Source organism: Cyrtonyx montezumae, unplaced genomic scaffold, assembly GCF_038088225.1.
Source record: "Cyrtonyx montezumae isolate F1298 unplaced genomic scaffold, pur_monq_1.0 scaffold_8, whole genome shotgun sequence".
Lineage (NCBI taxonomy): Eukaryota > Metazoa > Chordata > Aves > Galliformes > Odontophoridae > Cyrtonyx > Cyrtonyx montezumae.
Window position 1 is genome coordinate 49,505,376 of NW_027072089.1, and position 14,017 is coordinate 49,519,392.

General features: G+C 41.8%; 1 protein-coding gene across 3 annotated transcripts; it reads right to left on the reverse strand.

Moving 5' to 3' along the window:
* Nucleotides 1–162: 162 nt before the first annotated feature.
* LOC136059398 (centrosomal protein of 290 kDa-like) lies at nt 163–7,850 on the reverse strand. 3 transcript variants are annotated; one of them, XM_065753568.1, is made up of 7 exons: nt 7,766–7,850; nt 7,369–7,508; nt 6,702–6,782; nt 4,063–4,153; nt 2,983–3,166; nt 2,271–2,368; nt 163–352 (listed from the first exon to the last, which is right to left on the reverse strand). In XM_065753568.1, exons 1-7 carry the CDS (start codon nt 7,796–7,798, stop codon nt 224–226), a joined length of 756 nt encoding a protein of 251 aa, XP_065609640.1. In that variant the 5' UTR covers nt 7,799–7,850; the 3' UTR covers nt 163–223. The 3 variants fall into 3 exon arrangements, with proteins under 3 accessions (XP_065609640.1, XP_065609639.1, XP_065609642.1); XM_065753567.1 differs by lacking the exon at nt 7,766–7,850 and having other exon boundaries at nt 7,369–7,725; XM_065753570.1 differs by lacking the exons at nt 163–352; nt 7,766–7,850 and adding an exon at nt 1,761–1,926 and having other exon boundaries at nt 7,369–7,725.
* Between the last annotated feature and the right edge of the window lie 6,167 nt (nt 7,851–14,017).

Sequence of the window (14,017 nt, forward strand, 5' to 3'; positions counted from 1 at the left end):
TGAAAGAGAGCCCTGAAAACTTGGCTAAAGTTATGCAGACCACAGTTTATTTAAAAACTAGACGTACAAAATCAAATGCACAAAATACAAAAACACTTTATAACAGCTTCCTACACTGAATTAATAATACCAAATTCATAACAACACCAAAATTGGCACTACATTTCAAAATTGCAGTATAAAAAAAAGGACGAAACCTACTTGCCATTAGGTTAGTCAGCAGTTACAAATGCACTGTAAAAGGAAGTGCAAACATTACACTTATTTGTTTCAAGCACCTCTCATAGTGGTTGTTCAGTTTCACAGATTCCTGCACAGCACGCTTGAGATCTTCTATCTCTTCAAAAAACTCCTAGAAAAACCCAAAAAATAGTCTCCTCAGTTTCTTGGAGAGATATTCTCCATAAGGGCTGGTCAGCATTTCTGTTGTTCTGAAATTCAGACACTTTCTGTTTTTATTAGGATACAACCAAGTTCTGCAAACACAGCACACACATCCACTATAACCACGTGTAACAACTCAACAACTTTGCACTGAGAGGGAATGCAAGCACAATGTAAGTTACTTTATGGCCTGAAACAGAGACTGTTAAGGGAAAAGATACAAGGGACACAAGAGAAGGAAGAAAAAAGAAGTTGGTTTGTCAGAAAACTAGGGAATGGCAACCTAAAAATGGCAAGGAAATAATGTACAAACTCATCTGTGCAAAAAAGCAGCAACACGAGAACAGAACACAGAAACCACCTAAGTGCAAAAGATATCTAAAAGAAAAGCATGGAGAAGAACTGAGACAGAAAGGTTTCCATGAGATCTGAAACAGCAGCCATGCAAAACCACACAAAAGCCAGCCAGCAGCAGAGAACACAACACTAACCTGGAAGAAACTAAAGGAGTAAGATGATAAAAAAGGGAAAAAGAGACAGCAAGAGAGCAAACTACAGACAACAATGTTAGCATTTGAACATGGCAATACCAGAAAGTTTAAGGTAGAAAAACAGACAACATTTAGAGATGGAAGGATATACATTTCTTCAAACTGTGAACTTCGTTAAGAATTGCTAGGGCCAGTTTAGAACCTTCAGTACAGCCACATCACATTAATGAATGTTATGTTTCAGATCTACTATTGATGAGTGCACTATAGGAGTGGACAAGATTTATGATGCACTAAGATAAACCATCAAATGGATAACACCATCCAACAGATTCAACTTGATCAGATACAAGCCATTTGCAAGAAGCAGGGAATGAACAAGGGCAATATGTGAGGCTACATGAAACACACAGTCCAGTAAGAAAACTGTAACAACTAGCCCTGGTGAACATCAGCCTACAGCAATTCTCTTCCTCACAGTGATCCTTCAGTAATTGCACTGCATTGCTTAACAAATACCTCTAGCTGTACCTAGCTCAACTAGATCGGTTCAGTTTCATAGAAATCAACTTCTGCTTCTACAACACTAATGGCCCATAGCTTAGATGAAACTATTTCTTGTTCAGCCTCTACAGCTCATGTCTACTGAGCAGATCAGGTGCTTTGTAAGCAAAGTCAAAAGATGTTGGAAAATGCAAGGACCGTAAGAGAATATAAGCAACCAAAACTTCATTTCACCAAGTGTGGAAAGTCCTATCTCCCAAAGTAGCACTTATTGTTTGACATCTTCTCCTGATTATTCTTCTGACTTTTTTTTTTTTTTTAAGAAAGGAATAGCTACATACATCTTAAGTAAGTTCAGTGACTGAAAATTATCTAAAAAAAATGGGCCACTGATAAAAAGCCCAAAGTTCAGATTGATAGTTTCTTCTGAAAGATTAAACTCTCAGCTATGAGCTGTCCCTGACTCCCAAGCAAGGAGAACTCATCCTGGCTCACTGTTCTACACATTGCACACCTAATGAATTAGCACCAGGTTTTATCATTATCCCTGTAATGAAAGTGAGCATAATATTATTTGCTTTTAGAACAATCAAAGCATATTTTATGCTGAAAATAAAATCTTAGACAATTAATATTGAACTGAATCCTCTACAGCTAAGTAGGATCTCTCTGCTTTCCCACATCAGTCCAAGAATTATCAGTGCTCACTCTTCCTCCTTCAATATCTGTGGAGACATTCTACCGCAAACCCTTCACGGCCCTCCCAAAGCTCAGAGTTCTGCCACAAGCACAATTTCAACGTTTAATGTTTATTTTGCTTTATAACAGTCAAGACAGAAAAGATACGCTTCAAAAATCACCTGTTCTTAAATTCGTCCTGTAATAAATTACCTTGTCTAATCCAGCTAATTCCTTCTTTAGCGCTCTCTTTTCTGCAGACAACTTTTCGTTTTCTTTCTTCAGCTTTTTAATCTCCTTTAGCAACAGCTCTATATTCAAATGACAAAATTCAGACTTCAGCCATTACAGTCAGCCTCCCCCTCACATGAATCAGACCGCAGCTAAAGAGCTGCCTGCGTTTCGTGATGTTAGAACATTACGCTTCAGCTTTTCTATCCTGTTCTTACAATGACTTATTCTTAAGAATTGGCCCAGATCTTTCCCAGCTGCTATGAAAGGTGTCAGAATCTGCAAATTGGGCATTTTAGCATCAATTCTTAGAACGTGGGGATTTTTCCTTTGAAAGGAAGTTGCAAAACAGCTGCATCGGAGCTTGATTACCATTTTCTGACTGAAAAGAGGGGCACGTCAGCTGCTGATGATCACTTCCTGAAAATAACACCTACGTTATATGATCAACTATTTAAAATAATGCAGCCATGCTCTCATGTCCATGATTATAATGCAGAATTGAATTCACAGATACAATATGAAAACGGCAGCTCAGTCAGTGTAGCAGTTTTCAAAAACGAAAAACATTTTATTTTTTTTATGTGCTGCAGTGTAAGAAACAACTGGAGAGTGCCTTCAGATCAGAAATGAAACGCATCCCCTCTGGTGGCCATAGTGAAAGGAGCATCGTCAGAATGAACTACGCCATTACCTAAATATTTAGTGCAGCAGGAATCCTTTTTAGATGCATCTCTGCGAGACACTATTTCTCCCTCTAGGGTTCGACTTCTTTTCCCAGAAACAGCATTAGTTTTCCACGAAACCTTATTACGCTCCAATTGCTCAATTCTCTGTCTCTGCTCTCGAAGATTATGCTCTAGCTCACGAATTTTCATCTGTCAAGAAACCAACATTTCTTTTAAAATGCATAGCAGAAACATAGTTCAACTGAGTATGAACACAAACAAACTGATCGCAAGCCTAGAGCCTTCTACAGCTCAATTTAAGGTATGTTCATCTAGAAGTGTCTGAGAAGAAGAAAATGCAGTGACTGAGTATCTGCACACCTCAGAGGGGTTTTTAAGAAATCTGCAACTGAGCACGCAGCCAACAAAGTAGAAATGTTCTCACACAAAGATACTAACCCTTTCCCCACAATACACTCATGGCAGCAATTCACAGCTTTTAGGAAAAGCAGATGTAATCCACTCATAACAAATATTCCAAATGCAAAGCAAGCACATGTTCATAAATTCCTAGGAGAAAATTAATGATACTAGGCAGCCATAATGCTACTAAATGGCTAAAGAGGCAAAATCCACTTGAAGCAGCTTTTTGGGCCAGTCCTGGCCACAAAAACCAACCTTTGCTTCAGTTATGCTATTCTCATTTTACAGCAAGCCAGAAGATCTTGTTGTCTGAAAAATACTTGCCTTTTTTGGTTAGCTTTCTACTGGGTTCCAGAAATAAACCAACTCACAGCACATACAGAAAAATATCACAGCTGATGCAGGAGAGGAAAAAGGGTACAATTGGTAGAAGGAGCAAACAGGTGAGTAAAGAAACAAGCAAGGAAAGAGAAGAGCAAGTTATAGACATATCAGTGACATGATTCACCTTCAAAGTGAGTGCAGACTGCTTCCCATTATCCCAATGGCATGGGAAGCAGGAGGAACAAAAATGAGTATGAAAAGAAAAACAGCCCCATTTTGCAAACTTAGGAATGATTTTTCAGTCTACCAAAAAGACTATGTTTGGCTACTTGATACCACCTCCTACAAATTCTACTTACAGTGAGGTTTGTAATTGTTTCACTTTGTTCCCGGTTTGTTTTCATTTCCTTAACGTAACATTTCTGTAGATTATTATACATCTGTAGTAGTCTAAAACAGAAGAAATGTATAAATTGCAATAAAATAGGAATGCCAACAAAACATGCTTTATCATAAAAGTAACACAGATGTCACAAAGAAATCCTTCAGGTTGCAGTTTTGCTGTAGACTTGCAATGGAAATATTAAGATTGTTATGAGTTTGACCAGCAACACAGAAAGCGCTGGAAGAAATTGCAAGGCAAGAGGCAAAAGAACAGTCAGCATGGATGGCAAAGAACCACCATCACACAGACCAAGGACTCAGTGTTTTTTGACAGTGCAGACAGCCACACTCAGCATAAACAACCTGCTGAGGGAAGACCCAGGACAGGAGGGTGGCAGCAAGTTTGCAGCATGCCACACCCATCATCTGTCATCCTGAGTCTTTGTTCCACCTAGGACAGAATTGTTTTCTTCAGAGCATCTGGTATGATGCTACATTTTGGTTCTAGGAGAAAAACAATGTTGATAACACACCGATGTTTACAGTTGCTGCACAGTAGTATTGTACAGAGCCAAAGCCATTCGTAGCAAAGGGCCCAAGGAGCTGGGAGGGAACAGAATTAGGACAGCTGACGTAAAGTGGCCACAGGGATATTCCATGCCATGTGACATCAAGTGGAAGAAGTCATGAAGTGTCTGGGTGCTATTCTGGCTCTCTTCTACAGCTTGTGGGGGCTAGCTAAGCATCAGTCAGAGAAGTGGTGAGCAATGACTCGTGCATCTCTTGTTATATATATATATATATATATATACATATATATATATATATGTATATATATGTATATATGTGTGTGTATATATGTTATATATATGTGTATATATGTTATATATATATATATATACACACAGATGTATATATATATAGCCATAACTATTTTCCTTTTCTCTATCTTAGTAAATAGTTTTATATCAACCCACAAATCCTACTTTTTTTTTTTTTTCCCCCCTGATTCTCTCCCCCATCCCACTGGGAAGAAGGGAGAGCGACCAAAACAACTGTGTGGTGCTGAGCAAACTGCCGGCTTAAACCAAAATTTGCACAATAGGAACAGCAAAACACCACTCCTATAGGATATAAAAAAATAGTTTGGCTCTTGGCATCCATCAGGAACCCAAGAGACACAATGAGAACTCATAAGCTTCCTCACCATTTGGTGTTGCTCCCAAGCAACCCTGATCAGATCACTTGAACACGCACACCTCACTGCTTCTGAATACAACTGAGTGAAATCTACGACACAGTGAGCACGAGTGGGCAAAAACCTATGTAAAATCCACATTGAATTAACAGATTTGACCAGTTAGTATTAGATTTCCCTTTGATATTGTCTTGCATAGAGATCTGGTGCACTAATTTCCCACAGTACTCCATAGCATTCAGTGTACAAATACCAGATTCATTAAGCAACTGATGAATACCAGTAGATATTTTTCCTACTTTACTAAGAATTAGGATAAGAACTGGCATTCATACTATGTTATGACAGCACCATAAACAGGATGAGTGATACCAGCACAGAATAGCTTTGTAAAATAACATACAATCAGATGCTACAAGTGAAGCTAGTTACAGATGTACAACCTAATACAACACAGGTCCAGCACTGGTCTCAAAGAATAAGTGTCTCCAAGCTAAACATCTAACTAGGCACACAACTCAAGGCCAGAAATAGACACCCAGCCACACTACATAGTTCTGAGTCTGGTGTGTTGTAAGATAATTATTTAATTAAACAAAACAAAGGCATTCTTCAGCCACCTAAACACTAGAAACAGTGTGAATCCCCAGCAGCGGGGGCTGCTTCTATCTACGTAAGATCCACAGATCAGAATCCTTTCCCGTAAATAGACAAAGGCCTTTGAAAGAATGGAGCAGCCTACTTCAAAACCAACTTAGACAGGGCTAGACCAACATTTTATGTAACAATGCCTAATTGCTAAAATGTTTCACTACGCATTTTCTCAAAATGCGATTCTACCTTTTGCATTAAAAAAAGCAGTTTTGAACACTTATTTTTAACGTTAACTGGCAAACTGCAGTCAATAGTGCTTCACTTCTCAAGTCAATTAAGACTGAAATATGGAACAACTCAAGATGTGACTCACTTTGAAAATACACATATATATTAGCCGATACATTTTGTATACATATAAAAATGAGCCATTTAAAATGAGTTATGGAAGATCTATCAAAAAAGGAAATTGTATAATCATAGGTTATTAAAAATATACTGAAAAAGTCATGTGTACAATATATGCATGTACAAATAAAACATACACATGTACACACACAAAGGATCTTTTTAATTTGCTTTTTCTCAGTGAAAGATTTATCAAAGAAACACAATTTCTTCTTTCTTTGTCATCATTTTCAAACTTAATCTAAGATGCAGTATTTCTTTTAAAATTTCACATCATTTTCCATTCAGTTTCAAAGGCTGGAAGCAGCTTTTATTGCACTTAACAAAAAATCAGTTGACCCAACCATGCAGAATGCATTCTATCCTACAGAGAAGTGTATGTTTAATTTGCTGAACCAGTTTCCAAGAACTCACCTGGCACTTTCACCCTCTAGATTAAGATCCTTGATGTATCCATGCTTACGCCATAAATGCGTGTCTGTTTGAATCTGAACACTTCATCAAAATAAACACAACAGTTTAATCAGGTTAGATTTTACAATTTTAATTGGCTGATAGGAAGCATCAACAACAAAAAGCAGCTTAATCCCTTTTCAGTTTGATTTTACAATAGAAGTTACCAGGCAGGACTGTGAAAACACCAAAGTTGAACTTGAAAATTGTGCAGAAGTGTTTAAGTAAATCCTGGTGGGACACTTATCAAAGCGCTACAGTACAGTTACTCAGGTCCTCAGGGTAACAGCTTCCAAAGCTTTTAAATGATGCAACCAAACTCTCTTCCCACTATTTGGTGGCAAAACCCTCTCAAATTCTTAAGGTTCGGTACAGACCAGAGGGCACAGGGCTGTTACTTTGTGATATCAGAAGAGTTTGCTTTAGTTTAACAGTGGCAACTTCATCCAAGTCGCCCCAACCATTCTCTACCTGCCTCCAGCATCCTCTCATCCCCACCGTGCTGTCCATAGGGAGGACAGACAAGGCTTGGTGCATCTGGGGGATAACGATGGACTAGTCCTGAAACGCTACACTTCCTTGGGCAAACCGAAAGAGAAAAGCTGTCAGTTTGACAGTTAATCCTTACTCTCTGCTGTTGGCATGACCACGCGCTAACTGTTGCTGCCGCCCTTCCTCCCGAGTCTGAACAAAAGCCTTTTCCAGCTCCTTGTTTTTTGTTTGTAGCTTTTTCAGCTTCTTGAGCAATTGCTCGTTTTCGGCGCCGAGCTGAAAGGCGAGAGAACCAAAAAAGGAGAAACGGCGCGACATTTTCAGGTACCGTACGAACGGAAAGGACGACGTTTCACACTACGGTTCTCTCCTGCGGGTTTTGCCCCGTCCATCTCCAACCCTTTGCGCTCACAGCCAAGCCAATCACCTCACCCACCACCCGAACACAACACCGGCGCCCGGGCACGCAGCCTATGGAGTCCAACCGACGCTACCGCCCGTGCTCGGTCAGCGGACGGCCGAGACCGACTCACTCGCAGGCAGCGGTGCACCGAGGGCAGCGTCATGGCTGTGTCCGGCCCGCCGCCGCGCTCCTCACGCCGAGGCGCAGGCGCGGGAGCTCCCGCACCGTCACAGTGCGAGCGCGCCCCTGCCAAAGCCGCCCTACAGCGGGGCGCACGGGAACGCGCACAGCCGGCTGTGGGGTGTCTCCAGAGGAGACTCGGCAGCCTCGCTGGGCAGTTCCAGTGCTCCGTCACCTGAGCTGTAAAGATCCTCCCTGAACTCTTACGGAACTTCCTGGGTTGCAGTTGCTGCCCATCACTGAAAAGAGTCCATTCCTATCGACTTAACACCCGCGCTCCGGGTACTTATAAGTAGCGATGAGATTCCCTCCCCACAGCCTTCTCTTCTCCAGGTCGAGCAGCCCCAGGTCCCTCAATCGGTCCTCCCATGGAAGATGCTCCAGGCCCCCGGTCATCTTTGTCACCCTCTCCCACCACGCTGGCCTCCTAGAAGATCCCTGTCTTTTTAGAACTGGGGAGCCCAGAACTGGATGCAGTAATCTAAATGTGGCCTCACCAGGGCAGAACAGAGGGGGGAGCATCACCTTCCTCAACTTGCTGGCCACACTTCTTTTAATGCACCCCAGGATCCCCCTGGCCTTCTTGGCCACTAGGGCACATTGCTGGCTCACGACCAACCTGCTGTCCTTCAGGACACCCAGCTCCTCCTCCACAGAGCTTCTCTCTGCAGAAGAGCACTCCGCATCTCCCATCCCCACCTCTGCCCTGGATCAGTCCAACCTCGGCTCGGTCAGCTCCTCACACTTGCTCTTGGGGTCTGACACAAAGTAAAGGCACACGAGATCCATACAGGAGCTGAGGAGCAGGGAGCAACTCCAGAATGCATGGCATGCCTATCCACAGCTGCTAGGCCACTCTGTGAGGATTTCTTCACTGGTTCCACAACTCCAGGAGTAGCTGAACTACCCCACTAGTTCTTCAGGCCCTTGACAAATCACCATGTCCCAAAGGCGCCTGGCAACAAAACTGACACTGTAATCAGCAAATAACATTGATTAGCTAACAATTGAGATCTAATACTGTGTAAATTATAATGTAAGTGGCTACAGTACCCACCGGCAAAACAAAAACAAAAAAAAAGCAGGTGTATAAGATCACAAGCCAGCAAGCTAACATTGCTACAGATAAGGCAACCCACACACTCATATGGAGTAGCAACATCCCAAAAGGTGAATGCTAAGCTCAGGATTATAAAACACAAACAAGATCTCAGGTAATTCCTGAGTAGTTTGGAAAACAAGAACAAAAACGTCATGATTCAGAAAGTATTTCCATCTTTCCAGATACGCTGTAACTGTTCAATCAAGAAAACAGACTGCTAAGAATCTTTTAAACTCTTTCTGTCTTTGGTCAATGTAATGGATGGCAACAAGTGTTTCCAATGTCCTCTACAGGAAGAATGAGCAGAAACAAAGTTGATTGACAGGGCAGCACTGGGTAGAACTCAGAGACAACCTAGATAAGTCAAAAGTAGCAAACAAAACAAGCCCGCAGTATGTCTTGGGTCATTCTCAGATGTGAAATCTGCAGACCCTTTTTCCCCAGCCCTTCCACAAACACAGTAACTAGTCCTGGGCACAATGCTGATCTCCTGCCAAAGCAGGAGTAAACAACAATGCAACATCTGTGCACATTTTTAAGATCCAAATATTTTCAGAAATCAAAAATGACACCAGCAAGACATCACCATTCTACATACTGGAAACCATCATGAAGAAAAGTAGGGAAGTGAGTGAAGAAACCTATAAGGAAATCAGAACTCCTGATTCCTGACCTAGAAACTGAACCACAGAACCTCTCTCCACTCTGCTCTTCCACAGCTGGTGCGGGAATCAAAGACAGGTAGAGAAAGAAAATGATAGCCAGACTTCTGAACTGTGAACCTAGACGTGCAAGGAGTCCTTGTAAGATTCAAATTTTAATCAAATAAGCATTGAATCAAATAACAAGAAAAAAAAATAAGAAAACCCTTGTATTTTCAAACTCTTGGAAAAGCTCATATCTGAAGCTTTTGTAGGTTTTCTCATGCACGTGATAAGCAAATATTTTCAAAAGTGGTACTTGATTTTGGGTGGTTCAATTTCAGAATAAGCATCCATTCTTCCAAATTCAGGATGTTCAATACATTTGCCAAAATAACCCAAAGCTCTGTAGCACAACGCATCAGTTATCGAAGCATCCAAAAATCTAATGATAACGTTAGCCTGCATGGATATACAAACCCACAGCTCACACAAACAAGAAATACATTTTCAAGTGCTTAATTGGGAATCACATTCAGTGTCCTTACCAACATGTGATTTTTTACAACTTGTCTGTGCTGGCCAACATAGGAAGTGCCATTAGAAATACTTTTCACTGCAATTAATTACAGCAGAAGCATCTCCCTATGTAACTATTCAGGCAGTTTGTTAAATGCATTCTTTTTTCCTTCCATTTTTGTTTCCAGCAGTTTTGTGCTGGCATGCACAAATGAAAATGTCATTGATTCCACTGGTGTTGAGCCTCCTCCTTATTGCCAAGCAGCAGGAATGTGACCCATAGCACTTTTTTCAGCTACATGTGCACCAAAATCATTGATTGAATTTGTCAGAAAATCTCTGAGCACAGGATTACTTGATGCAACCCCATAATAACTCCAGGCATAGCCTTTTTTTCCACACAGATTAAAGGGCAGCGTATGTCATTTTGACCCTCAGCAAGACCTACTATTCTCAGGAGATTTCCCAGGAATTAAATTCTCCTGCAAAAATCTACATGCCTTTGTAAAAGAAAAGAAAAAAAAACCCTCAAAAATTTCATCTGTCTCAAATGAACCCCTCTTTCATCCACCAGCTGTAACAAAGATGGCTCCCGAGTCCCTTTCAGTGTGGAAGACTGCAACACTCACATATTCTTTCTAGATGTTAGGTTCTTTGGCTCAACCAGCCCTGTCAATCTCACAGGCAAATGCCAGCTGAAAAATCCCAGAACAATTTTGAACCAAAGGGCCAAGACGGAGGTGGGGAAGTGTCCCCATGTCAAAGCAGTTTGTATTCAGGCCCCTTCCCTTAAATAGCAAGCAACCTGGCTATGCTGCACCTCGCCATAACTATGGAAAAAAAGCCAGCTATAAAGTTCAGAATGCAGATCCAGAGTCAAATAATATTCCCCACATATCAAACATGAAAGACCTGATTGGATTGGATTTGAATTGGAGCCAGTTTGAAAATTCTAGAAAACACTGAAGGGCATCATTTTACTATAATCTGTCAGATCTTGAAGCCACAATCTTGATTTCTATGTTATCAAATCCACAGAACAGATTTGAAGGTTAAATTCTGCTTGAGACTAATTTTTTTGATAACTTGTGGCAGGAGGGAAAACGTGGAGGGCATTCTGTGAGCAGCAACCTCGGGGCCTCCTGGACACAGAGCAGCCAGGGTATGACTGAGCAACAGAAAGGAAACACCGGGAACAATTAACACACCACTGAGAGCAGTGCAGACTAGAGTCACTAATGAGCATTACGTGAAACACTGCCAGCGTTGGAAATGCCTTTTTGTTTCTGATGGAACAAAACAAGCACATTGTATGGGAACTGCTGAATCACGGCCTGAACCACTGATTGGTCACCTGAGGTGAGCACCGAGTCAGCCATGGGGGCACACGTGAAGGTGATATACCTGTGTGATTGGAAGGGGTGGAGCCTGGCTCCACCTCTCCCAAACCCCATTTAAGGGCTGACCACCACCAGGGAAGGATCTCTTCTTGGAGATCCCTCCCACGTGGAGTCCCCTGCGAGCCTTGTCATCATAAAGGTGAGCCATCTTCTCTTTTGTATTATCTGTATACTGTTTATATAGGACTACTTAAAATATACCATCCCCTATACTATCTCTTTGTGGAGTACCATCATTGGGAGTTATTTACCCCACACACGTGTGGTTCTTCGTGGGAATCCAGCAAGAAATGGGAATGTCTTCTTACAACATACCTTCACTTCTTGAACACCCAAAAGAGGAAAAAAACAAAACCCATTAGGCCAAGCTTCCTCTTCATCAGCCATAAGATCTACTCTGCAACATGACAAATACACTAAAACTACTGCCACACTGCAATACTTTGCACAATAAAAAGTTTGTCACCGGGTTTTCTCTTATATACAGTCAGCCCCAAAATTCACTCTTGGTGGGGCACTGAGAAAAGCTCAACAGAAAGGAGCTAGAAACAATAAACAGCAATTTTATGTGACTAATCCAATATAATCCTATGCTGTGTAGAAGACCACCTGTATGGCATCACACCAAAGTGCTTTAATAACAGTGCAGCTAGCCACTGGCTGTCATGCTGAGGAAATGCTCTTTCACACTGTCAAGCTAATAATTCCAAGTGATTACTTCCTTCCCCCCACCCCATTTTTATTCAAGCTGGTAGTCACTTGCTCTCTTGCTTTATTTCCTATTAAGAGATCATCCATTAAATCTGTGAAGTGACAGCTATTCGTATCTGAAGACATCTGCAGCTTCCACAGTGCTGGTAGCTGTAAGAGGTCACTCATTCCCTTTAAAAACTACAACAAATTGTATTGGATCACTGCAGCATGCAATTACTGTCAAAGAAGAGAATGGCACACTGTTGGCTGAGGCATAATTAAACTGATTTCAGTCACAGCAGCTTCCTTTCTCAGTGACCCTACTTTGTGTACTGCAGATGGAGCTGGCTACGAACAGGATCTGAGCGGCACAGACAGCAGAGAAATGCTGCACAACAGTTTAGAAAAGGAAATGAAGGAGTATACCACCTCCAGCTAGCTAACACTTAACTCACAAGGGCTTCACAGCCTCTGAGAAAAGGAAATCAAAGACTGCATGCACTTCATGCTCTGTTTTGCAACACATTTTCCCCTCAGCTGAGCACTCCCGGTCTCAGGAAAGGAAGCCTGACCTCTGCAAGACCCAGGTCAGGCTCAAAAGAACCCAGACAGATGAAGCACCTGAGAAACACTGGGTTTTCAAGTTCACCTAGGATAAGCCTACTGCAAGTTGATGGGATGAAAAGCACGGCATGCATGCAGATTATGAAAGGTGTGTGAGAGGAACTGGTGAGCACTAAAGGTTATGAAAGATCAGAGGTTATGAAAGACCTTGGCAGCCGTGAAAGGTGAGACCAGAGCCTGAGCCAGCAGGCAGAGAACAACTGCAGCGTGCCCCAAACCACATGGTTGTGCGAGAGCAACTGGCAGCTCACAGCAACAAGCTCCAACTGCCTGCAGGCCTGAGCTAAGGAAAGCCTGCAAAAACTTCAGCAGTTATAAAACAGCCATCAGTGAGTAGGAGCCCTCTTTACAGGGCTTACAGGCAACTATAGTCTTTTTGCAACGTATTTTGAAAGGTCTCAAAAACTAGCTGCAGTCAGTGATCTCCTAAGTACTCTTCTTGGCTCTACAGTTCTGTTTTTAATATTTCACCACAAATGAGATAAGTTTGCAAAATCTGAGGATTCATTCAGTTGTTATTTTAGCCTTCAAAGCTCAGCCTACCGTGATCCTTTCATTAATATCCTTCCACCAAAAGGAAAAGAAAGTTGTGGAAGTTCTACCAAGCCAGATGGAGTCCCTCATTTTCCAAATACCACTCATATCTCACTTAACAAAGGACTTATTCCTGTTTGCAAAATACTGGGGGGAGCACCTTCCCATCTTTACAGCAGTATTTTACCACACCAGGTATTTCCTACCATCACCTCCAGTGAGGTTACTTCTGCATCCCGCCTATTTTCCCATCACTCACACTGCACTGTTCATAAAAAAACAAGCTCCAGAGATGTGTCAGACAGCAGCCCAAATACAGCAAGCCTCTGAATGCTGCAGCAGCTCTGAGACATGAGTGGAAGCTACCATAGTTCAGGCTGTTTTTATAACATCTCACTGGTATGTCTACTTATGTCCCAGCACAGCCCTGCCAGCAAGGTCCCGACATCATCTCAAGCCGTGCCAATTAAATTTTGCCTGGTCTTTAGACAACTGTCAATATCGTATCAGGGATAATAAATGTTGCCGTCACGTACGTCTCTTCATGCAAATACAGGCACCACTAAAGCATTTTTTTCTAGCCAGACTAATATAGATTCCAAAAGGCCACTGAAAACGAAACCTTTGACCGCAGAGCAGGTGCAGAATGACAACAACAAATTTCATACACTCAAAGTATTTAATGCCTG